General features: G+C 37.3%; 1 protein-coding gene across 6 annotated transcripts in view; it reads right to left on the bottom strand.

Moving 5' to 3' along the window:
* The window catches only part of PIK3C2A (phosphatidylinositol-4-phosphate 3-kinase catalytic subunit type 2 alpha), a 71,004-nt gene that overhangs the window by 20,006 nt on the left and 24,482 nt on the right, over positions 1–26,516 (bottom strand). For 4 of the 6 annotated variants that reach the window (XM_061380123.1, XM_061380117.1, XM_061380119.1 and 1 more), the window contains exons 2-13: positions 19,555–20,728; positions 14,179–14,285; positions 12,480–12,637; positions 10,278–10,398; positions 9,392–9,503; positions 8,723–8,802; positions 8,555–8,618; positions 6,054–6,197; positions 3,861–3,903; positions 3,561–3,774; positions 3,359–3,481; positions 1,414–1,581 (exon numbers count right to left, since the gene is read on the bottom strand). In XM_061380123.1, the coding sequence (XP_061236107.1) occupies positions 1,414–1,581; positions 3,359–3,481; positions 3,561–3,774; positions 3,861–3,903; positions 6,054–6,197; positions 8,555–8,618; positions 8,723–8,802; positions 9,392–9,503; positions 10,278–10,398; positions 12,480–12,637; positions 14,179–14,285; positions 19,555–20,664 (2,444 nt within the window). In that variant the 5' untranslated portion in view covers positions 20,665–20,728. The remainder of the gene's footprint in view (positions 1–1,413; positions 1,582–3,358; positions 3,482–3,560; positions 3,775–3,860; positions 3,904–6,053; positions 6,198–8,554; positions 8,619–8,722; positions 8,803–9,391; positions 9,504–10,277; positions 10,399–12,479; positions 12,638–14,178; positions 14,286–19,554; positions 20,729–26,516) is intronic. The other 2 variants (XM_061380121.1, XM_061380122.1) reach the window with 2 other exon arrangements.

Here is a 26,516-nt window from a genome sequence, read left to right as displayed (position 1 = left end):
GCAGCTGTACTCAAAGGAAGGCCTGTTCAAACTTGAAATATACTTTAACACGGTTGTTAATTATTCCTTTATTTTTTAAATAAATCCTGCTGTGAATCAAAAGGGATCATTTCAGAACATTCTCGGATCTCTATTACTCAAAACAGTATCTGGATCCTCTCGCTGGCTTACATACTCCCACCCTATTATTAGGTTTTGGATTTTTTTAAAAAGGATTAAAGGAAAAAGAAAAATAAAATGAACATCAAAAATTCTCCAGATTGGGTCCTGCATATGTAAACTTAGGAAATACACAGCACTGAATCATTTGCAGCAAAGGCAAAAATGCCTCTAAAGAATATCATTATTTAGAAATACCGCAGATCTTAAAAAGACTTTTATTTCTAAAAATTTGAGCCATTACTATATTTTGCTCTAAAATCAGGATTGGGTGATGGTTAAGAGCTTATTTTCCTATCTTACAACAGCTTTAAGGCAAAAGTGCTTCTTTTCCAGTGACATGATAGAAGCATAACACATTGTTTACCTGCTGTCAGGATTCTGGTCTGTTTTGTATTGCAGTAGGCACTATTCCTGCTAAAACCAAAGTTTGCTGCAAACACTTTCTTTTGCACATGGAACAGGATTCCCAGGTAAGTGGTGGAATCACCATCCGGGGAAGTGTTCAAAAACCATACAGAGGAGGCCTTTAGTGACATGGTGTAGTGGTGGACTTGGAAGTCCTGGGATAAGGGTTGGATCTGATGATCTTAAAGATCTTTTCTAATCTAGTTGATTCTATAATTCAAAGTTGCATTCCCTATCACCATGGCTCATGAATTGGGTAAGAACTGGCAGGTCAAACTTTATCTGCTGAAATACGTGAATACTGACTGAAGTGCCTCTAGCCAATATCAGGTATTAGAACTCATGAAATGCCACCTACCAAAACCATACTCTTTTCAATTGAAAGCAGGCTATCAATTCAGTAGTCAGTGACACCTGCAAATACATTTAACTTCATATAACTTACAGGGCAACACCTGAATGTCGGTGGATTCCTCAAAGGGTAACTTGAGTTGTACTTACTCAACTGCTGCATACTTACAAACAGTACTAACATGACCCCTTTTGGCCCACGTCACTATGAATATTTCCTGCAAATAAAATTGCTTTCATCCAAACAATAATCAGCTTTTGCCAGCAGGTAAGGATTTTCCAGCCAGTCAGATGGAAATACTACAACGAAGGATTGTGATTTGAACCCTATTTAATTGAAGGTATTATTTCCATATCAATATAGTTTAATGAGTCTTACTTTTATCATAATCTACTACATTCAGTGTCAGATAAGCAGTTTCTCTAATTATGGGAGTGCAGTAAGCTTTATACAGAGTAAATCATATTACTCTTACCCATGTTTTGGATACTTACCGCCTAAAATCAAAAAGAGGTAAAGAAACCTGACCCAAAATTTCTGGACCCTTTCTCTGTTTATTTGCGTCAGGAGAACTCCCACTACTTTGATTTAGGATTCCAAACAAAGTCAGACATAGGACTGATTCCAAAGGCAACTGTGAAATTTGGATGGGGAAAATTATGCTGTAAAAGAAAAATATTAAAGATAAGTCAGAGGAAAAAGACAGAAAGTTACAGGCTTATATGTATAATCCTTTCATGTGTCTTGCTTTCAAAAAGTTCATTAACATTGAAAAACAAGTGTTAAATTTCCATGCATTCATATTCTGTTCCACTTTATCTCCCACATCAATAGTTTGAAAAAACTGCTAAATTACACTTCTGTAGCCAGATTTTGAGCAACTCCTTTTAATCTTTGTCTATTAAATTACATTCTTTACACAGAACTGCACTGTCCAGCATAACCAGTCTTCCCACTCTACTCACTAGGAGGACACAGAGTTCCATGTTAGCCATCTCTTAACTTGTCATATTTAAAGAGTCACCTGCCAATAGTTTCCCATCCAAATGAATGAATCTACTCAGAACTCCCGAAAGCTAAGTTCAAATGGTAGAAAACCAGCACCCATAAAGAAAGCAGCTGAGGAGTATACACCTCAATTAGCAATTTAAACTCAGATCTTTGTTTTACACTGTTTCTATTGCTTAAAATGTTCTGTAAGTTTGATTCTTCTGTAACACATCAAAACATTTTAAAAGCTATCACGACGTATTACTAAGCCAGTTACACTACAATACACTGCTTACAACCTGCTTACAATAACTGTAATATAACACATTTTCCATTGTAATACAGTGGTATTTGCCAGCAAAAGATCTGAAAATTAATCCCTTGCATCATCCAAAAAAAAAAAAAAAAAAAATCAGTAGTTGAAGTACTCTCTGAAGTCAGGTATTCTAGAACCGCAAACTCATTTGTACTATAAACTTTAAGGGTATTCCTCCGGGTCTATCTCTGACCTTCAAAAACAGGTAGGAAAATAGATATAGGGCAATGTGGAGCTCATCTGAGATGCTCCACTTATGACAGGCTGCCTGGTAACTATTAAGCAGTAAAGAGTAAGCTGTGCACAGACATAAAAAAAAGATATTTTTCCCTTCTCAGTTATCACCTGCCATCCTCTCCCTATTTTTATTCTACATGCCCTTCCTTCTGCCTTTTTACTGTCTTCCCCTGCCCCATGAAGAGAAACAAGTTTAGTAGCTCAAACCAGACATTCCCGTATGCTACAGACAGATACCCTCAGGAACTTATGCATAGAATTGGGTTGGAAAGGACCTTAAGATCATCTAGTTCCAACCCTCCTGCCATGGGCAAGGACACCTCACACTAAACCACGTCACCCAAGGCTTCGTTCAACCAGGCCTTGAACACCGCCAGGGATGGTGCATTCACAACCTCCCTGGGCAATCCATTCCAGTGTCTCACCACCCTAACTTGCTCTCTTTATAGAAATAATCCTAAATTAGATTTTTAAATTCAGATACAAAGTTGTTACAATTTATTCAGAATAAAAAGTGATTCAATGTTAATATTAGTAAAAGTGAGTTCCTTCTCATCTCCATTTACATAATTTGAGCACTGCTTATAAGCAAGTTCTATTCATCTTTCTTTAAGCAGCACAAACTGTTCCAACTACAAGTTATGTTATGAGCTTTCCAACCCCTTATAAGTGCATACTACAAACACACTAGCAGAGGGCACTTGTCCAACATTTCCATTCCCCACTCTTAAAATGAATAGTGAAATATCGTTTGGAATATTATTTCTGATTGTGGGCAGTATGTGTCACACACTTTTAACACTTCAAATGGAATCCGAAGCAAGAGATGCTTGAATGACTAGGTACTAGCTAAACTGAAATATTTTAGTGAGTCTTAATGTGCTGAAATCACTTACAGTTCATCCCATTTAATCAAGTAGAAGAAGTTCTTGTATGTGCCAACTTTCTTGGACTGAACAGGTTTAAACAGATCTTTTCCATTATGGGTCAGAGAACAAATCAAGTAGTATTTTTCATAACTGGACAAGGAAAAGAAAGTAAATTAAACAAAAAAATAATCTGTAAGAGGATGAATTTTACAATTAATAAATTACTCACTTTGATACCCAACCAGAAGAAATTCCATGAGCAGCAAATATTGTGAACTGGAGGTGTTCTGTGGCAGTCCATGCCTCCTTGGTACTCTTACCAACTTTTGGAGAAGTTGCTGCAGAACTGCTACATGAATTCATGTGGAGTTGCAGAAGGGCTTCAACTGCTCTTGTTAACTGGTCTATACTCACTTTCAGAGGGTTTTCAAGCTGCAGTGAACCTAAATTATAATTTATCTTTAATGCATATATTCCTGGACAGCCACCTGAAAGCAGTTTTTAAGTAAGATTGAAAAACTTTACTTACTGGATGAGCTCTTGCTAATGTCATCACCACACTTTAAGGATACCTGCACAGCGAAGTTAAAGCAGATGTCAATACCAAGAAACCCATATGAATTTTCTATTTGTCTTATATATGATATACAGAAAGCACAAACTGAATTAGACCCATATTTGGGTTTATGCAACACCCTTTTACTCAAAGCTCCGGAAGAGTTAACTGACAGCATCACAGCTTCCACATCATGCCGCAATTATTCACCAAGTTCAAAAACTCATGTTTTTTCAAGTCACAACTATTTTGATATTCTTTATCAACTTTTAAAAGATACAGTCCATTGGAATATTGTTAAAGAATACCCTGACTACAGACAAAACATGGCCAAGGCTGTTACAGTCGAATGAAGAAGCTGTTAGCTCTACTACCCGGTCATTTAAGTCTGAACAGATGTTCTGTTTGTGGCATTTGTTAACGTATCTTCTGTAGGGAGATTTACTATAAGTTTACTGAATAAAATATGCTAAACAACTGACAAAACTGAATAGCAAGTACTGTTACTTTGTGCTATCTGCTGTGTCTGCTTCTTGGTCTGCTAGAATTGAAGTCTAAACATGATACAGTATTACAGCAATGTCTGTTCTCAACAAGGACACTGTCAGAGCCAACAGGTGACAAACAAATCACAGGAATTTACTCCCTTCTAACAAGGAAGGGTTTCCAGCCAAATTCAGCTTCTGATAAAACTAAAACTCTTAATGAAAACTAAGTTTGTGATTTAAAAACAAAACCCAGTGAAATTCCTAGTACTTCAGAGAAAGTCTAAGCAGCTTGCCAGAATTGCTACTGAAGAAATAAAGTTCTCCTTACACTTCTGATCTATTAATTGAGCATCGTCAACTTTAAGATTTAATTACCAAAATTTCACATTCTTATAAAAAACATGCAAAAACTTGGGGGGGGGATAGAAATCACATCATTTTTGCCTTTCAGAAAGGCTGCCGTATCTTTTCACTTCACTTGTCAAGTAGTCCAAGTACTTTTGGATGACAGGATACAAAACTGTTGGAACAGCAATATATGTTTGATTTTTGACTTGACAGTGTATTGCTTTCTTTTACTTTCTGGCCACTTCTTCCAACCATAAAACAATTACTAAGAAAAGCAAACAATATAAGACTTAGGTGCAACCGGCTCCAATCTTTATAGCAGTTTCATTTCTGAATGCAATCTCTACATGCCTTCACAAGCATTACTGTTTAAGCCAATGTTCATCACAAGAGAATTGCAGGGTTTTACTGACAAAGTACCACCTTTTCCAAATTCTACTGGGATAGCATTATTTTGGGAATTTATTTTTACACTGTAACTATTCTGACAGCTTCCTTCTACCAAAAAACAAACACTGAAAAATACTTAACACATTATTTCACCAAGTTTTCTTCATACAACTTCTGAACTTCCCTGCAAGAATTTTGGTTCTGGTAACTACTGTATCTGGTCTGTGCATTTTGCGAGACTTCTGTTCAGTATTACAAACACGACACAGAACTGATGAAGTCCAAAATGAACAGAACTGCACATGAACCACCACTCTAAAAAGGCAGCAGGACAATTAAAACAGCATTACAAGGCTACTTCTTATTTGCATGCTTCTCCACTAATGACCGTTTTGACATCGTGCCTTGACAACAATTCTGCTCAAGGCAGTTTTATCATAAAAACTGTGCTATTTGAGAGATTTTATTTTTGTCCATATACTCAGGAATGCAGGAGCATGAACTGTTATGAGTTTTAAGATGCTGTTGTTATTCACATAAATACTGCACAGGAAGTGCATTATGTGAATACCTCCTTTAAGCATAACTGCATTGATTTTAGTGGGCATGAGCTAGCTGCCAGTTTCCCTTGCTCAGATTTAGTAGCATGTGCTGCAATACAAATCTGTAGTTACAGAATGAGTATTTTAAAATAGTTTTAAAAAAAAGTCACTATTTGGAACAGAACAGGATTCTGTAAGAAAGCAGTTAATGCATTAACAGCAAAGAGATGCTAAAATAAAATGGAAGATATCAGCTAAAATAAAAATCAAAAAGCAAACCAAAATATAAACCTGACTGGGCTGTTGCTGGTATTTTCAGTTATGAAAGACTATTAAGTAGTATTTATCAGTGTTAAGAAGCATACCTCAGAATACAATTTATAGTGTCAAAAGTTTACCTCAGCATTTTTAGTCCTTGGAAGATTAACAGCCCTTCTTAGCTTCTTTACTGATTCCGTTATTGCAGGAGTCTCTACACAATCCAATGTAGAACAGATTTTTCTGACAGTCTTAATTACATGATCTACTGCTTTATGCTGGTTCTAGTAAGAGAGAGATTAATCTGATCATGATCATGAAATCCAATATTGTTTCAATTTTTATTTTCTTAACAGAATGTATTGCCAAGAAAATTTCATTATGAGATGCATATTTCAATTACATTAAACTGTGGTGAAAGAATGAAACAAAAACTTCAGTATTGACAACTTTCCTATAGCACAGTTATCAATGCCAAAAACATATTAGTATGGATTATAGTATAGGGTCCTGGGAAACACTGAGGCTTCCAACTGTTTTCCTATTAAGCTGTTGGTAGACAAGTATTACTGAATGAGATTAAGTTCAAATTCCCTCATGACACAGTAAGTGTAGATTAAAAAAAGGATATTCAATTAGAGTGAGCAAGGAATGCTAAAGAAGCAGCACTTCAATTTCAGCCCTCTCAAAACAAGCACATAGGTTTATATTACACTTACACTATAGTACAGCTTCCATAATAGAACTTCATCTTTTTTATTTCACTTTAATATAATTTTGGGAAAACGCCTGTTGCAACTTTTGCCTTATGTATTATTTAAATGGTTCTTCTATATGCAGCAATTGCAAAATAGAAATGCAAATGCAAAAGTGTAAATGCAAATGCAAAATCTTGGAGAAGGAAAGGAAGGGGGGTTGTGCACTTCACAGGAATCGTTTTTGTTTGCTCTTTAGTATAAGCAAAGTCCTAATCCAATTTTAAAGAACACATGTAGAAAATTAAAACAGATGCTTCAAAATAACTGTTTACTTTTTAAAGGCCTTATGTATACGTTTCTTTCACAACTACTTATAGTCACTTACAAGGGATTGGTGTAACATGCCCTCAAAACCTAAACTGATTCCTGGCCTACATCCTCCCCACCCAGACATATTCTCACAACCTTCCTACAAATGGATAACAAAGAAGCCATTTGAACCATAAAGCTTTTGGATTGGGAGTTATGTGGCAACAGTTAACTTCATCCTGGTAAGAAAATAACCATATAAGTCCGAAGACACTGTAAATATTTAAGCCATACTTTCAAAGCTAACACGTTAAACATAACAGCTGTTTTGATATATGAAAAGCAAAATTTCCACTACTATTTTCCTCACAGGTTCTCGAATTAACCTGAATAAAATTCAAAGGCTATGTACAAGTTATTTATGGATTACTTTATCACATTTCACTGATTAGCAAGCTTCAGCTACTGAGTACGTATAGGAATTCACTTCAGTGAAATTTAAAATGCAGTAACTGATGATATTTGAACCTGACCATCATCACCTACAAGGTGCATCTCCCATCCTTAAAAAGACTGTAGAAAGAGTAGAACATATAAGCCTGAATTGAGGTGTTTTGCATTCCTCACCTCAGCCTGTGAAATCACAGTTAAACAAGCAAGCTGAAGCAGCTGCAAGAGCAAAGCAACAAAACCACCACCATATTAAGGAGCAGTAACATCCCACTCTTCTACAAAAAGACTGTATTCAAAATTACCCTTGAGAACAGGGTGAATCACCATCAAGGTAATTAAATAACATCAAGGGAATATGTAAATAGTGGACATCAGTTTGTTCAGGCCTGCATTCCTTTGAGAGGCAAACAAACACAGTGGAAATGAAAAGTATTGTAATTAAGTCATTAATTTCAAGACTGTTCTTATAGAAACAGTTTAAGGAACGTAGTTAATATTTGAGAATTTACGTCTCCAAGTTACATTCCTACCAGTTAAACTAAGCTTCTCCTTTTAGAAGTATCTTCAGCTTGCCTTTGCATTTGGGAAATTACTCCAAATTACTCCACATGCACAATGTTTTAAGCTACCTATCATACACTGAAACAGACAATGATTTTAACAGCGTATTTTAAATTAATCCAATAGAGCAGAATAAAAAATTATCACAGTTTGTGTAAAACTTACTTGTATTCTCCACACATGCTTCAGTTACTCCAATTCTACCCAACGATTAATGTTCACCTGTGTAGATTTGTATCTGCTACCAATATAGCATTTATGGCTGACAACTGACACAGTCAGAATTCGCACCTTTTCCCTATTCCGACAGATAAATCTCTTTTGAGATTTTTGAGGAAAAATGTTATTTTGCACCCCAGGACTTGGAAGATACATTTCTAATTCTGATGATTAGGTAATAATTCATTTCCAAGAAAAACTAGGAAGAAAAGAGGAAAGCAATCTAAAAATCCATGATTACAAACTTACATTTGACAACTTGTTCAGATCTCAAGTTTCCCTAAGAATACCTGCAAGTTTTTTTTCCCATTAATACCTCATTAAATAATCTTTATATAATACCTCATTAATAAACTTTCGCATACTACTTTTGGTTCAACAATAACTTGCAATGACCTTACCTCATTTTTAAGAGCTATGTTAACTTGCTTGTGATATACATCAAAAAGCTCTTCAATAGAAGACCTACAAAAAATAGTAGTTATTGATCACAAATACAAGAGAATAACATAAGTTTGGTCAGAAATTCAGCAATGGACTTGATTACTAAACCAATCACATAGTATTACCTTATAACAGGCTCTCTGAAAGGCTTTTCTACTTTGTAGAGGTGTTTGGTTAGATGTATGGGTGTTCTGTCATCATCATCCTGCAATAAAACATTAGAAACATGAGAACTGGATTTATTACCTACAATTTCTAATACTGTTTTATAAGTTTCATTATTAATACCCATGAAGTAAAAGGAGAAGACAGAAAGCAGTATCTTTAAAGGGAAAAAGAAATAACTAATTAACAGCCTACAAAGAGTGCATATATTGGGACAGGGGGAAGAGAGAAGATACAGGAAACAAGTGCTTAGCTATGCAGAAATCAAATATTTCTCCCTTTGTCTATGGTTTGATACATACCTAATTAAATGCAAAAACTGTTCACAACTTTTATTTAACTCAAAATTTGTTGCTTGTCTTTTCAGACCTCAAGTTTACACCAAATGGTTGCGTATGTTTTCCAGCTATAGTGCTTCCTAATAAGAAATATCATCTGTATTTATACAATTTGCATTGTGAAAATTTGTTATATGTTTCAACTTCTCAGTGTAAGAGGGTACAATTCCCAACACCAAGTAGATATACTAATTTGTAAACACAAAAAGGTTATGCTTCAGATCCATCAACTCTGATACGAATTCCCAATCTGAAGATTTACGTTGCTGCTGCAGTTTAGGAGGTACTTACTGTTCGTGCAAGATCACTGCATATTACACTATGGGTCAAGAGCTGCAGTTTGATTTCTGTATCCCACTTCCGACAGTTCTGAATATATTCATGACTTCCTATGCAGTGCTTACTGTTAAACAAAAGAAAGTTATAAGTTACATCAAAAGTACGCAGTGTTTCCCAAAAAAACCCAAATCTCACATGGAATATCTGAGGCAAACTGTTGGCTCAAAATAAGGAAATGGTGAATTAACCTCCACACCATACTACTTGATCTGATTTTTACTTCTGCAGAAGCTTTAGTATACTATTACAGATACCTGTACTTTGGGTAAAGCTCTTAACTGCTGTGGCTAACATGGAAACCAAGTATTCTAACACAAAAAACTAATGGGGATTTGTAAATCATTAGCTTGGGAGAAGGAGGGAGGGGGAGAAGGAGGAAAAAAAACAACACCACCACAAACAAACAAACAAAACCAAAACCAAACAAAAACCAAGCAAATACCCCACCAAAACCAACAAAACTAAAACCAAGTAACACAAATTATTAGGAATCAGAAGTCATCAGTAGATTTTTTTTTCATGTTTGCTAGAATTTGAAGAGCAGCTGAAAACTACAATATCCATCTACAGAAATGCTCTAGAAATCTGCATCTGAAAAAAATTGCTTGTGTTCAACACAACAGATGGCAGACTAGAATAGGTTTTTAGGAAGGTGATGAGAACTCACTTCGCTGCATCCCAGAGCAACTCTAGAGATTTCTGATCTTTGTGCGAAGTGTGACTCTCACATGTTTTAGGATTTCTGCTTTCACACATTTAATCATTAAAGACATACTTTCCAGTAACTGTGCCATGAAAAGGCATGAAGTTAAATATTAATGAAGAAGAGTTTGCTTACTTCTGTAAAACTTCTTCTTGGCCACAGATTTTCAGGATATAGCTGCCAATATCCACTTCATTCAAATCATCATGCACCCAGCAAAGCGCCTGCATTATTATAAGCTCAACAGGGGAACTCACTGTTTAAAGAAATTACATCTAGGAGTTAAATATAAATCAAGTAATACTAACAATTATTCACTCACAAATCGTAATTATTTAATGAAATTTATTTTTATATTCATAGGGAAGACTCTTAAGCTTTTATAATCTCCTAGATTTCATAGTCTGAGGTCTTAATTTTTTGCGTTTGAGTGGTTTTTTTTTCCTTGCAAAGAAAGGCAATTATAAAACCTGCCTGTAGTTTAATAAAATCAATAAATCCTTCCTAAATTAGGAAGTAGTACTCCTGTACTACCTTCAGCAGATAATAGGGTGGAGGTTAGAGAAAAAAGACGCAGCAAGAGTTTATAGACTACAGCTACAGGCTGCATTAGCAAAGATCTGCCAGTCCTGCAACACCTAGTGGAATAATGCAAAGATAATGCTACCAATGCTTCTTCCCTGCCATCCGTCTTACTGGAGGACATTAATTTCTTACTGACACACTATGATTATTCAGGTAGACTTACACTTCTGTGAGAAGTCGAAGAAGCAAACACAAAATAAAATAAAAAAATAGGTACACCCAAGATAAACTCTGAAGTTAATCCATTTTCCTCCTGGACTCTTTCTACACATTGCGTTGTCAGAACACTGGCAGGCTTCAGTTCCTTCTGTGCAGGACTCAAAAGCTATATTAGGTAGTTCTAGCACAGTAGGCCAATAAGGTATGCAACAACTTGACCAAGCACAGAAGGAATTAAAGGAAGAGAATAACTTTAAATACATCTATTACTAGTCACATAGGAACTACACATACCCATCTTCCACAGGCTATGGAAGGCAAGTAGTTTTAAGTGCAATTAGTGTCAGCATCAGATAAATGAAGAGAGCAGAAAGCACAAAAGAATAAGATAAGTGGGGCTAAAATGCAAAATACGTTCCAAGATATTCACAAAACTTCCAGGAATAAGTGGCTGAAGCCAGAACAGTTTAGGTGTGCTACCAAAGCCTTTGTAGGAAAGGATTAAGCCTGTAATATTAGGAAAGTATAAACCCAAGGATCAAGGGCAGAAACCCTTCCTAGGCTCCATTTACATTCCACCTAATTTCTTAACAAAAGAGTATAAAAATCTCAGCAGAATAACTGTTAGGTCTAGCAAATTAGTAGAGAATGCAGTTATGCATTGAGAACTTGTTTTCAAATAAAGCAGCTAGTTCCAGTGAGTAATAGAGCAACTTTGTATCTTTTGGAAGCAAATCTAAAACATCTACACTGTTAGAGAACCAAATAGTAAAAATCCACCACAGCACAGATCCTCTACCAAGTGTCACAGTCTGAGAATGGGAACCCCCACAAGGGCTAAGATACTACAAATTAGAGAAGCTAAAAAACAAGTTGCTCCTGAGGCAATTTATCATCAATTGTTTTATCACCATGAACTGCCAGAACTGAACAACATCCAGAGTTACAGCCTTTAGTGCAAACATGCTGTGCAGTCTTGATTGCACAGAAAATACAAATATATGTACAAGGCAAAAGTAAAAGTTTCACCCCAAGCTAACTAATACTCCTGGGTTACCCATGAAACTGGGCTGCCTAGCTGTGGCACACTGACAGCATTATTTGAGTGTTTGTGTTCATAAGCATGTATTGAATTCAAGTAACAGATAATTTCCATGTGGATTCTGATTTCCCAACAGCAATTTATCTGAATTTATATAGCCTGCAAGAACATGTCAGTATGTTGAAAAAAAAAATAAATTAAAGTTAAGACTCTGTGTCCTGGTGTTGTCCCCTCAATAAGCATAAAGTAGGTCAAACTCCTGAAAAATTATTTTAACATTCCCAGCTGTGGATAGAATGGTGCTTCTGGTTTGCTTGTCTTTCCTTTTTCAAAAAAGGTTTTACTTTGTCAGCTTCTAAATGTTTTCTGATGGAGGCAGTGACTCAGAATAGATTCCTTCTTCTGTTACCTTTTCCACGTTCCCCATGAGTAATCCATACACCTGAGACCCAGGGATTACAACTGAAAGCCATTGGCCAGGACAGAGTGTACACTTAACCCACCTTTCTAAGTCTCACAAGCAAACTCCAATTTAAAAAGCAGAAACATACCATCACACGTGAAAGTTACTGGTTGCTGGAATTCTTCAATTTCTATAGAAACCTTGATACTGGCACTCTCCCCATTTATATTTCTTTGCAGCGTGACTGGACTCAGCACAAAGCCTGGATTTGTTTGCCGATTAGCATACGGAAACTTGGTCCTCAATCTGAAAATACAGAAAGTTTATGAAACACTGCAATGGGTAAGTCTTAGACTAAAGCAAAATAACATGGTAACAACCACAAACCAGAACAGTAAAAACTACCTTTTGCTCTTTACCTAAATTGGATATACAAAACACCATTTAATTTTTCTACAGTCAACAGAACATTGCCCACAGTAATTACACACATAGTAGTTACACAGGAAAAAAAAAAAAACAGCTTATAATTAGGCACGTTTTCCATAGAGCTTAAATATTTAATAGGTCAATGCTTACAGGACATATGCAACTTCTGTAGAAGCTAAGTCCTAAAACAGTTTTTAAAAAGCTAACGCATAGCATGTGCTGAAAAATATTTAAAAAGAAGAGTAATTTCCTTTAAGTGCAAGACACCACAAAACTTTTTACATGTCTCAGTTTCTGGAATTCTAATCTGAACTTAGATGCTATGCAGAAAATAGTTATTTCAAGTCACGGAAGTTCCATTTTAAGCACAGGGTCTTGAAAGAAAGGGCAACAAATAGATTTAATTAGAAACTGTTGCAACAAGCCTCTTTTATGTGAGATTTCCCTTAATGTTCATCAGTATGTTTCATATGAATTCTCATTGGTTTTACAGAGTTTTTCTTTTTATAAACATTCCTGGTTTTAGAAGGAGCTGTTATCCTTCAGATTCAAAGATACCATTTCCCCCATTATTTCTTGGCTTTTGATCTTGAGAGACAAAAAGGCAAGGCTCCTAGTTTGTGTTCTAAATGAAGGAAGCAAAACAAAACCAAATACCAGAACTCATTTAATTGTGGCAGTAAACAAAAACAAAACCAAAGAAGGAGCATTCTGGGTTATCAAGTCTCATGTTCTCTGGTATGACCTTAAGAAACTTCACCACCTGATCAAAGCAGGGACAAGTTTGAAGGTTTTATCTGTCACAGAACTCTAGTTATGGATGCAATTAAAATTAGAGCATTCAAGGGCTGGAAAGCCATTGCATGACAGGATTTAATGAGGTGTATCAACTAAGGAAAAAAAACCCAACCCAAAAAACCCCAACAAAACTCCAAATTCTTTCAAAAGAAACTGTATTAAAAAGATAGTAGAGCTAGATACAGAAAAATAGTTTGAGGATAAAAAGATATTATGAAAACAAGGGAAAAAAAACAGGAAAAATCAAAGGAACAAAAGAATAAAGAGGAAATATAAACCAAAAACCTTTGTAGTAAAAACCTTTACAGTGCTGTTACATTTTTAGGGGAAGGGAGGAGCTGGGGAACAAAACCAGCTCAAAAACATCAAAAACAATAGCAACAAAAACAACAAACAAACAAAAAACACAATACCAAACACCACAACAAAAAACCAAACAAGACAAAACCAGGAAAAACCTGGGATAAGGGAAAAAAAGGGAAACCCACACATACTGAAATCCACCCCATCAAGCAAAAAAGGTGGGACTGGCCCTGTCAACCTAACTAAAAATTAATTATTTGCCTTTTTTTTCCTTTTTTCTCCTTCCAAAAGCTGATTTGTATTCAGAAATTTCTTACTTTGTAACTGCTTGAGAAAAAGCTGACAGTTCTTGATTCTGTCCTTCAATTTCTTGGAGAAGCACATTTTCTGTCAGCTTGCCAGTGGTCCCATTGTCTTTCTGCAACTCAAAGATAATACAGTATTTAAATAGCTGCAAACATATTCCTATAGCCAGCAAAGCCATGTGTTGATGAAAGACTTTAATGAGTCTGAGGTTTACTATTAGTTTTATATCAAGTTCTGTAAGGAGAAAAATGCACATAGCAACTAAACTGAAAAGCATTAAGGTTCACTGGACTCCTTTACAGAAGGTAATTTATCTGACAGCATCATTATCAGTTAAAATGAAGTTGCAAGCATTTCCTGAGCTCTCAGCAGTGCGCTGTTGCATTAGAATTTGGATAAATTTTGCTGAAGCAAAGGAGGAAGACAATTTTTTTTTTTCTTCCACGTCTATGATTCAGCCTTCAGTGTAGCTCCAGAAAGAATCATTACACAAGTTCTGCCCATGATTACCTTTTCTTACAAAGCAGGAAAAGAAAAGTTGTACGCTGGAAGGAAACAGCATTCAGAACACTAAACTCGGAACTAATCTTGTGGTATGAAATGACTACTGTTTCAATCCCTTATGCCATGTGCACTCACCAGCTCACAAATACATAAACCACAATCTTTGACGTATTCAATCTAAAAAATAATTACTAAAAGAGAACTGCAGTTTCAAATAACAAAATCCAATAAACTTTTAAAAAAAACAAACAAGCCAACAACAAAAACATAACCAAACACAAACAAAAACCTGCAGCAGTCTTCAATCCATATCAGTTTCTGATGCAGTTCACAATCGCTAGTGCTAGCAAAAAAGCAAAGAGCAACTGGAAGAACCAGTGGCACTGAAGTGTAACTCAACAGCCTGTAGTCTAACAACCACTACTAGCCTGAAGCACTCATGAAACTCCAGCCAGATACTTCCTGGAATAAACTGATCATTAAGAGTTTGCTCATGTCCAATCCAGGGTCATTGCACACAGAGGATAAAGCCTTCTGACCAGTTACATTTTACATCCACAGATTTTACAACGCTTATAGAAACCAAGGACTCAAAAAAAAAAAAAAAGCAGACTATAGTTCTGAAAATCTTCACAATTTATTCTTATTTGAAATAGGGATTGACTGCTTAACTAGTGTGTGGGTTACTTACCATTAGCTGACAAAGTTAGCTGAGCATCTTGATTTCACTGAGCATATAGTATACTGTAGTTCAACTACACTCAGAAAAGGTAGGTCAAATCTGTAACATGCTAGGGGCTCAGGTCTTTTAGCACTTTTTTTTTCCCCTCATATTAACTTGTTTAACTAGTATAGCCTAAACTTGGCAAGGCTAATATACACAACCTATAACTGTTACTTGAACTGCACTTAAGCCTAGTTATTTCAGCTAAAATATTGGTTGCATGAACACTGAGAGTTCAAAAGGATAAATGCCATGCAATTGGGGATAGCCCTGCTATGGGAAGCAATTAAAGCAGGAGGCCATCAAGCCACCAAATCTGGAATAAGATTCAGAAGCATGGATAATACCTTAAATTTAAAAAGGTTTTTCTATTATAATATCTCAGACAAGTTTCATCACAAAAATGCTTCTGGGCAACTGCAGGAGACCTGTTGACAAACCCATGCAATCTAGCATATGTATTCTTTAAGCAGTTACACGATAACAAAAAAATCATATGAGAAGAAAAGTTAACATATCAAGTGAAAGGTAAATACCTTTGATGAAGGTGCAACTAACTGCTGGTGAGTGCTCAAGACCAACCACAATCATCTGAAATCAAGAAGCTGACTATAAAGTTTTCTCTACTTAGGAACTCCTTTTTAACTCAGCTAAGTAATGCTACAAATAAGTACCCAAAGCACTTTGCAACACTAACCAGAGTATGAAAGCACCACATAAATGGATTACCAAGTCACACCAGTGATGCAGCATTGCAACTTTTTACCATTATGTGACACTTCTGAAATATTTACAGCAAAATTTTCAGTTTATTCTGCTGTTAATTTCAAAGAAATTTAGGGACCTACAAGGCAACTGTGCACATGCAAGCTTAGCCAGAGTAAACAATAAATTTTAATGTAATGAGGAAAGAAAAAGGTTTATTTTGTTACCACAGTTGATCTCAGGGTCACATTTGGCTAAGAAACAAAAAACCAAGGTTATTACAGATACGTACTGCTGGAAATTATCTCCTTTCAGACAATTACAAACATTAAATATCTCACTGATTTTTTTAGCTGAATTTCAGTACTAATTTTTGATCACTTTTTGGAAGATAGTTTCAGGATAAACTAGGTAAAAATCAACTAATTTAAAAATCGACTCGACTCACATGAGTTTTGAGCAACAATCAGAATTTGAATTTCTTTAACTTCCAGATGAGCAAATCTAAGAGGTGCAAAAGCTATCAAACCAGAAGTAACTTGCAAGAAAGGGCTTCAGGCCAAACTAGACAAGTAGACATCAGAACAAGTATCAGAACAGACTGCAAAACCGGAAGAGTTCTGTAAAGACCATTGCTCTTAAAAAAAAACAACCAAGAATGAACCAAAATCCAAAAACACAACCAACAAAAAAACAAAAGAAAAAACAACCACCCACCAAACAAACCCCAGTAAATTACAAAAAAAGTTAAGTTAAATCCCACGAACATATAAAGCCACAAGACACTTCAGCTCTGTGGAAAGGTAGAGAAGAATAACACCTAAAATAGGACAAAATTGTGATTTTGCCTCTGCTTTCAGAAATGAGAGTGACAAACACTCAAGTATTTAAAGGGGAATACTGAATATATAGTTACTTCAACAAATACTGTAGCAAAACTCAAAGCAATCTATGATTCAAGGGATTACATATAACAGAATCAAGCTGTATCACTAGAAACTTTTACTAATTATTTTTGTTTAAAAGGGCAGTGAGACCTGAGTTACTTAGGGGGCTGGGGGAGAAGAAGAAATGATCCAGACTATTTAGGATGCAAGACATGAGGATATTGTTTGAAGGAAATGTATACCTAGAGGTAAATGGGGATAAAATACAAAAGAACTGCCAGAAATATAAGCTACATAACTCAGCTTCTTATACCAGTTGGAAAATTATTTAAACTAGAAAACAAAGTAGTAGCACAGGATGGGCAAAAGATAAAGCAAGCCCCACAGGTTATGTTGAAAGGATATCCATTTAAGAGACTCTGCTTTAAATCTATTTATTATCTTCAATAACTCAGCATGAGCAGCAGAAAGAACCTTGCTGATAACGTGGAGTCTTGTATTGTCAGCTAACTTCATAATACACGTTTTAGAAGAGGAGTATTATGCCGAAACTAGTTAACCACAGATCGAGGAACAGAAGTGGAAACTAAGTCTTGAACGTTCAATTGGGCATTCACTGCAGGAATTTGCTATTAACTAAGAAATTGTTCAAAAAGATGATGGCTTAAGAAAAATCGGATCTCTTAACTGACTACAGGATTGATATGTGCTGTTGGGATGCCACTGTGAATAAAGAAAATGCAATAAAGGTGCATCAAGCAGGATGCCCCTACCTGTAATGACCACATAACAAGCACTGGAAAACTGACAAACTCATCACTACATAACACAACAAACTGAAGAAGCAAACTGCTGTAAAGCCCAAATTTATATGCCTTTCCAAATACTAGGAAATAACTTGAGTTCATATATCAGAGCTCAACAGTAAGTGGAAAAGAAATAAAACGAAGTTAGACTCAAGATCTTCACACATGTATGTTAAAAATGCAGTCCCTTAGAAACAGAGGTAAATGGTTGGTTTTGGACCTTCTCCACTCTCCTCCTATTAAACTCTTGCCAGAATACTGTCAACTAGCCCAGAAAAAAACAGGAAATCCCTCAAATGAAGGGCCAAAAATTTCACTTCAATGGAAATTTAGACAGCCCTTTAAGCCAAAGTCTAGTAAATATTCCTTTTTCTGAGAATAAAGGAAAAAACCCTCCCCCATTTTGGGGGAGGAGGAGGGCGGAGAATAAAGTAGCAGTTTAGAAACTATCTCTGACTGATAACAGTTGGGTTTTTCTAAGTCTGTTAAAAACACCTAGGAAGACAACAGCTAAGATTCAAAATATACAGTCTGAAGTCTTAGAGGGAAACAAATCTTTTACTTGCCCCTCCCTCCCCCAACCAATTTCTACAACTGTAGCTTTTTTCTGCTACTATCACCCTTGCCAGGATGGTGACTTTTCCACTGAAGACTTCTTCTTCAGTCTTTGTACTCTTTCTACCAAAAAAATAAAATTACAAAAGTATTCATAATCATTTTCTAGTAAGGTGACTAATATTTTAAAAACATAATGTCTTATGATGCAATTATCATGGAAAGAATTTAAAAACATAGGAAAAGTTCAATAATCTACAGTCACTTATTGGACTGTAGGGTAGGAAGCACTTACAGAGGCATAATTAGCCAGGTGAGACTGCTACTGGTCATCTGCTGTACAGTTTAGCCTTGATACAAACTGCATATACTCAATTTCCAAAAGATGAGTCTCATAACTAGTCTCTATTCACATTTTTGTATTGAAAGTTGGATGGAAGTGATCCTGATCCCAGAGCCAAAATCACCCTTTTGTCCTGCCCCAGAGAAGGTACCCTTTTGCCTTTGTGCCCAACCACAAAGATAGTTTTCCGTCTTCCGGAACAGAAGTACAGGGTTTCTGACCCAACAGGCATCCCACATTCCAGGACAGTATAACCAAAAGATTAGACTACAATCTCTCTACATTTCTACACAGAAGGAAAGTTTTCTAAATACAAAAGAGAATTATAGTGGTCCTGTGAAATACTGCAAATGATGCTGAGAAAGCAGAAAAGTTTTGACTATGCCACGTTTCTATTCTAACTGTTGGGGGGTTTTTTGTTGTTTTCTTAATAAAAGCTGACAGGCTCAAATGTGAGGCAAAATTTTTTTTTCCAAAGTCTAAGATAAAGGCTGCTCAAGATAAAGCTTTCAGTGTCTAACTTGCCACCTATTTCATAGTATCGTATGAGCTACTCATTGCTTTAAATGTTTGTTAGTATGATTTAAATATTTAATTCTTTTGTGAAGTACTGAAAAACAGCAATTTCCTCAGTATCTGTGGAAAGATTACACAAGGCTGGAGGTATTTTAAGATTTCATTCAGTACCAACATAAAATTTTCTGAGTATCATTACTACATGCATATGCCAGTAACACCATATTATTTGGACACTGCCCAAGCCAAGTAGTATTTAACAAACAAATCCAGACCTTGAAGTGTCTTTAAATACTATGATTATCCTTTACTACTACACTGGAATTTAAAAAGGCTGATTTACATACCTGTGATGTTTGGCCCTGAAACTTTGCAAGCTGAGTTGTTCGCACATTTAAGGACTGGCTCCTTGTAACTGTTGCTCCAGAAGATTTACCATTAACTTTTCGTTCCAGATGACAAGTAACTAACAGCTTTTCTTCTAAGAGCACAGCATCCCATGGATCTTCAGCAGCCATACTTGAAGCCTTATCTCCATCATTCTCTGCCTTATTTAAAGTCTCCACACCATCCACTTTTGGTTTACTTAGGGGATCCAAATCTAACCAGTCAAATTTACTCACGTCCCCACAATTTTCCGAAGCTGGTAGGTTAGAAACTGCAGAATTTATAGCACTCATTTCTAGGTCCGTGCCCGACTTGCCATTTTTCAAGAATTCTGAGGTGCTCGCAATTTTGTCAAATACTTGTGCCATTTCTGGTGTAAGTACTGAAGGATATATAGGTAGGCTTCCCTGTGGATGGAAAGGCGTAGTAGCTGCCAATGGGTATGAAATGTATTGGGACTGTCTTGGAAGACCAAGGTAAACAGGCTCTCTAGAGTCACAGGAGGACATAGTTGGATGGAATCCATTATGAAATACAACAGTTTGTTTTGTGTAAGAAGCTGAGGGGTAAATAGGAGGTAAAGTGCATGTCACAGGTGCTGGTATTCCAGGCATCCACTGTCTTCTCTGACCTGTAGGCCCAAGATAAAGTTGTGAAGACACAGATGGGCTCAATATAGGACTTACTGGTAACGCAGGTACTTTACTAGATTCAAAGCTGTCATCCAGCAGCAGTTTCTCTAGTTCAGCATGAGTAAGTTTTTCTACGTCTATGGTTCTTAGTTTATCTTCCATGCCCTTGGCATCAGACTCTGGAAACACCATGAGATCATGGTCCTGTTTGTTATGAGTCTGTGTTTTTTGTTTGGTGCTGCTTAAGGAATGAAAAGTTTGTCTATTACCAGTTACACCTCTTTCTTTCTGCATCTTAGCTAACGCTTCAGCTTCCATCTGCAATGCCTCCTCTTTGTCCACATCTTTTGACCTTGAGGCTGCCAAAGGTGGTGATGAGCGCTGTTTAAATCCATTGCTACTGGGTACCTGGGCCATACTGCAAGAGCAGATGTCCATTTACAGAAGAACACTTCGTTTGTACTGGTTGTCTACCCTTGGCTCCGGAATAGATTTAGCAGATCTGGAAAGGAAATGAAACATAAGAAATGCAAAAAAGTCAGATGTGGAAAACTGTAAGTCATACATCACCAACTGACAAGGTTGCACATGGCCTTCAGAAATTCAGGACAGAAAATTTTAGAGACCAAGTGTTCTCTGGAGGGAGGGATAATGTGTCAAACTTAAAAGGAGAAGCCACAATATTAATTTCACAGTCTTTAAACTATGCAAGACCCATTTATTTTTCTTACTACTACTTACCAGTAGGTAAACACTCGGTTTCTTTTTGCACCAATACACTGGAAACACAGAAAAGCTAGTCAGATACCTGTCTTCAAATTTGAGCAATTCTGCACACCTAGCCAGGTTCAATCGCAGAAGCAGAAATCTTTCTAAAGCATTGATAAAGCACATTACTGAGAGGACTTCCAGGTTACTTCAATATATCACAAAACCAGAAGACCTATCCAACTGCTGTACCATGATTATGATGGTCATAGTGATGCTGCACGACCTCCCTTCCTTTTGGAACACTTGATTGTACTTTACCCTCCCAAGAGAAATAATGCTTATGAAATTATATTTCTTGGAGAAGCAAAATAAGCAATTTAAGTACAGTTGTGCACTAAGTAATCCCTTTAACAGCCACATAAAGAAGTGTCATCCACTACTAGGTAAGGGAAGAAACTGACAGGTAGCTTTTGCTAAAGGCCACCACCAAGAAAATGACATCCTGCATTCTCTAATTCCAGTCCTGTGTTGAGTATACTATTATAAACTCCCTTTATCCACCACAATATCTATGCCTTTTATTAAAATAATCTTACAAGAGATTTCCACAAGAGCTATGTTATTTTTCAATATTATTTCTACTTTATTCTACAGTTTTCACACACAGTCAGGTTATAGCTGAGTCCGGGAGATGTCTTCCAGCAACAGCTAGTATGCATACCGAGTAGCAAGATAAAAATCATGAATAATGAGTTTCTGCTAGGAGGGTTACATAAACAGCAATCCTAATTAAAACACAGTTTCACTGAACTAGATGAGCCCTTTAGATGTAAACCATCATAGGTTTAAGTAATGCAGGAATCTACAAGAGTTCTCTGCAGCAAATAATGCAGATAACTCAAGAGTCTATCTTTTTTGCTATTCACACCCATTAGCAGGGGTTTATTTTCTGGTTCCATCCCCCATCCACCCACTTGAATCAGATGAGAGATATATGCTTTAAATGAACCAACTGTACTTCTGTGGACTCACCAGAGACAGCAAGATTTCTAACAGATTTCTAACACATTCTTTAAATTCCTTAAGACTCTGGCCAAGCTTTTGTTTTATCTACTTCACTTCAGTGGCTTATACTGTGAAGGACAGACTATAAAAGGTTCTACACATTTCAGCTAAGTCTGAAAATATAAATTCAGGTGAAGCCCTTCATAAAGCAAGATTAAACCAGAACTGATGCTAAAGGTACCAGATAAAATTTAAATGAAAGAGGGTGTCTTCAGAAAGACTGAAAGAGTGACAGACTAACCAAGTTATAAAACCCTGAAAACCGTTCAACTAAAGTCCTGGGGAATAAAGCCTTAAGGAGGAGCTTAAGGACGCATTACTAGTATGTATCCATTCTGTGAGATAATTATATTCAGCATGGATGAAGTCTACAGAAAAGAGGAGACACCAGACCCTTTTCAATACAACCTACTAAGCTGCAGGGTTTGACATTCACTAAAGCCACAACTATTTCCATTAGGAAGAAGTCCTGTCCTACCTACTGCTTACTTGCACAGCCGACTGTTGAATCTGATCAGAGAACTTATTAAAAAAAATAAAAAACAAAATAAAAAAAAAAAACAAAAACAAACCAGAAAAAAAAAGCTAAAACCCAAACCCAAAACTTTTTTGCTGAGTTCTTTTATAGACAGTGCATTACCCTCATCCCATTTACAGCGCAGCTGTGGCCCTCAGTGGCATTCAGTTACTTGCCATCCTCCTGTTAGCAGGACATTCTCAATCTTCTCCTAAAGATGTACTGAAGATTTTGTAGATGGTCTAAGCTTACCAGCCACAGATAACATCCTCATGAGAAGCCCTATATACTTTACACCAACTGCTCAGACTGCCTAGATATCCAAGAAGGCTTTAATCTCCTTATTAACTTACAGCTAGTTAAAATTACTATGTCATATTTTCAGATGGAAGAACACCCTGACTTAGGAAGTCCTCTCAATAATTGCTCTTTAGCTTTTCTAAGCAACAGCAAAAGCATAGAGTAAGTGCAGTTTTCACAGTCCTGCTGTTGCCTAACGATTCTAAATAGCAGGATTTTTTCCTGCATTTTATTCAAAAAACTTAAATAGGATCATATTTTCTGAGACTACTCAGAACTGTTTGAGCTACAACTCTAAAAATTATAAATGCATTCTGGTACTGCTTGATAATTACAGCAGCAAGTGATTCTTTTTGAAGAAAAAAATTCAAGATTATATGGCCTTCAAACAGCAGCTCTGGCTTCTTAAAAAAACAGGAAGCCTTATTTTTCTGCTGAAATTGACAGCTTTGATCTCCATACTTGACAAGTAGTCTCCTACTCACAGTAAGTCACTGTTCCAGTCATAACTGCAGATAAATGTACATTCCTTAACACTAAAACTTCTACAAGCTCAGGAGTGCTACATCCCAACCAGAAGGAAGTGCAGCAGGAGGGCCAGGAGACCTCCTTGGATGGATAAGCAGCTGCTGAGGAAAATTCAAATGAAAAAAAGAGTTTTACAGAAAGTGGAAGCAAGGAAAGGCGGCCTGGGAAGAGTACAGGGATGTTGTCCGGGAAGCTAGGGACCAGGTTAGGAAAGAAGGCCCAGTTAGAATTAAACTTGGCTAGGGATATTAAGGATAACAGGAAGGGATTCTACAGGTACATAGCAAATAAAAAACAGATTAGGGAGAACACAGGCCCCCTCAGGAAGCTCTCGGGTGAACTAGCTACACAGGATTTGGAGAAGGCTGAACTTCTGAATGACTTCTCTGCCTCTGTCTTCTCTAGCAAAGGCTCTGACCGCACCACCCAAGTCTTGGAAGGCAGATGCAGGGACTGTGAGAATGAAGACCTTGGGCTCACTGCAGGAGAGGAACTGGTTTGAGACCATCTTAAAAATCTGAACGTGCACAAGTCCATGGGTCCTGATGAAATCCATCCACAGGTCCTGAAGGAGCTGGCAAATGAAGTTGCTAAGACACTGTCCATCACATTTAAAAATCATGGCAGTCAGGTGAAGTTCCCGACAACTGGAAAAAGGGAAATATAACCCCCATTTTCAAGAAGGGGAAAATGGATGACCCGGGGAATTACAGACCAGTCAGTCTCACCTCTGTGCCTGGCAAAATCTTGGAGCAGATTCTCCTGGAAGGCATGCTAAGGCACATGAAAAACAACAAGGTGCTTGGTAACAGCCAGCATGGCTTCACTAAGGGGAAATCCCGCCTGACCAATTTGGTGGCCTTTTTTGATGGGGCTACAGAACTGATGGACAGCGATAGAGCAGTTGATGTCATCTACCTGGACTTGGTCAAAGCGTTCGACACTGTCCCACACGACATTCTTGTCTCTAAATAGGAGAGACATCCATTTGATGAATGGACCACTCGGTGGATAAAGAACTGGCTGGATGGCCGCACACAAAGAGTTGTGGTCAATGGCTCAATGTCTGGCTGCAGACCTGTAACGAGTGGTGTCCCTCAGGGATTGGTGTTGGGACCGGTCTTGTTTAACATCTTCGTCGCTGACATGGACAGTGGGATTGAGTGCGCCCTCAGCAAGTTTGCCAATGACACCAAGCTGTGTGGTTCAGTTGATACGCTGGAGGGAAGGAATGCCACCCAGAGGGACCTTGACACGCTTGTGAGGTGGGTTGATGCCAACCTCATGAAGTTTAACCATGCCAAGTGCAAGGTCCTACAGCTGGGTTGGGGCAATCCCAGGCACAGCTACAGGCCGGGCAGAGAAGAGATTCAGAGCAGCCCTGCAGAGAAGGACTTGGGGGTGCTGGTCGATAAGAAAATGAACATGAGCTGTCAGTGTGAGCTTGCAGCCCAGAAAGCCAACCGTATCCTGGGCTGCATCAAAAGGAGTGTGACCAGCAGGTCGAAGGGGGTGATCCTGCCCCTTTATTCTGCTCTTGGGAGACCTCACTTGGAGTATTGTGTGCAGTTCTGGTGTCCTCAACATAAAAAGGACATGGATCTGTTGGAACAAGTCCAGAGGAGGGCCACGAGAATGATCAGGGGACTGGAGCACCTCCCACATGAACATAGGCTGACAAAGTTGGGACTGTTCAGCCTGGAGAAGAGAACGCTGCGTGGAGACCTCATAGCAGCCTTCCAGTCTCTGAAGGGGGCCTATAGGGATGCTGGGGATGGACTCTTCATTAGGGACTGTACCGGAAGGACAAGAGGTAATGGGTTAAAACTTAAACAGGGGAAGTTTAGATTGGATATAAGGAGGAAATTCTTTCCTGTAAGGGTGGTGAGGCACTGGAATAGGTTGCCCAAGGAGGTTGTGAATGCTCCATCCCTGGCAGTGTTCAAGGCCAGGTTGGACGAGGCCTTGGGTGATCTGGTTTAGAGTGAGGTGTCCCTACCCATTGCAGGGGGGTTGGAACTTGGTGATCTTAAGGTCCTTTCCAATCCTAACTATTCTATGATTCTATGATCTATCAGCAGGGAACTCCTCTCCAACACTTGGAAGAAAATGTTTCAATGCAAATCCCAGAAACAAGAAAACCAGATACCTGAACCATTTCTGAGCATACCTTAGGAATTCACCAGAAGTTTCTCACAACTGGAGTTCATCAGAAGACCTAGAAACAATCCTCAGAGAGTCAGGATTGTTCTTATCTCAACTGCTGCATACTATTTTAAGTAACAGTAATAATCAGTTTTCAGCTGTCAATCAGTTCACCTTCAAGAGCACAACTCAGGACTCTCCAAACACTTAAAGAATGCATCAAACACACTTCTTCCCTACATTTGAAATTAAATTGGCATACTCATACTTTGTATAAATCCAGCATATTTATGCTTCCCTAGCAGTAACTCACCAACAATGCCTGCTTCATTTAAAAACAGGTCTAAAAATATCAACCACCTGATTTATCTACTGCCTTGACAAAAAATAATCTGTCTCTTGCAGTGAGACTTAGTTGCCTTTAAGCAATATTTTCTTTAAGTATTTGACCAGATGCAATCAGACATCAGTCTGCACACCTTCTCTGGCTCCAGTCTAGCAGTTTCCCTAAGAGCAACACTTCCTTGGTGGCAATTCTGAATAAGTGCAATTAGAGTCTAAAGTCGATTTGTTCAGTCAAGTACCTGTGTATTGCCAAGTAATATTATTTCAGCATTATTCATTATTTCAAGAGAATAAAATGTTATTTAAAAATGCAGCAATAAAACTTTATTAATATGAAGAACAATGAAACAGAATAGATGCCTGACCATCTCCTTCAGATCAAATCCTTTATATGGAATGGAAATTAATTTCAAACCAGATTTTCACTTGAAGACGCTTATATAAAAATTAACTATATTTACATATGCACTAATTTAGCAAATTGAGCCATGAAGAAGTTTATTTCTAATGAGAAATTCATAGGGTTTTGGTAAAAAACTTCACGAGAATCAATACAAGATATTACGTCTCCACCAGGACAATGACTCCCAAAATCTAAATCAGTTTTCTATCTTAATGAACAAGGGATGACTTTATTAGAGATAAATCCCGTTACCTTAAGCAGAAGTAATCTCACCAT

Source organism: Neopsephotus bourkii, unplaced genomic scaffold (genome assembly GCF_033783945.1).
Source record: "Neopsephotus bourkii isolate Nb327-2 ecotype Australia unplaced genomic scaffold, CSIRO-AGI_Nbou_v1 NB_1792, whole genome shotgun sequence".
NCBI classification, from domain to species: Eukaryota; Metazoa; Chordata; class Aves; order Psittaciformes; family Psittacidae; genus Neopsephotus; species Neopsephotus bourkii.
The sequence above is the reverse complement of the archived record's forward strand: the minus strand, read 5'-3'. Positions and strand labels throughout refer to the sequence as shown.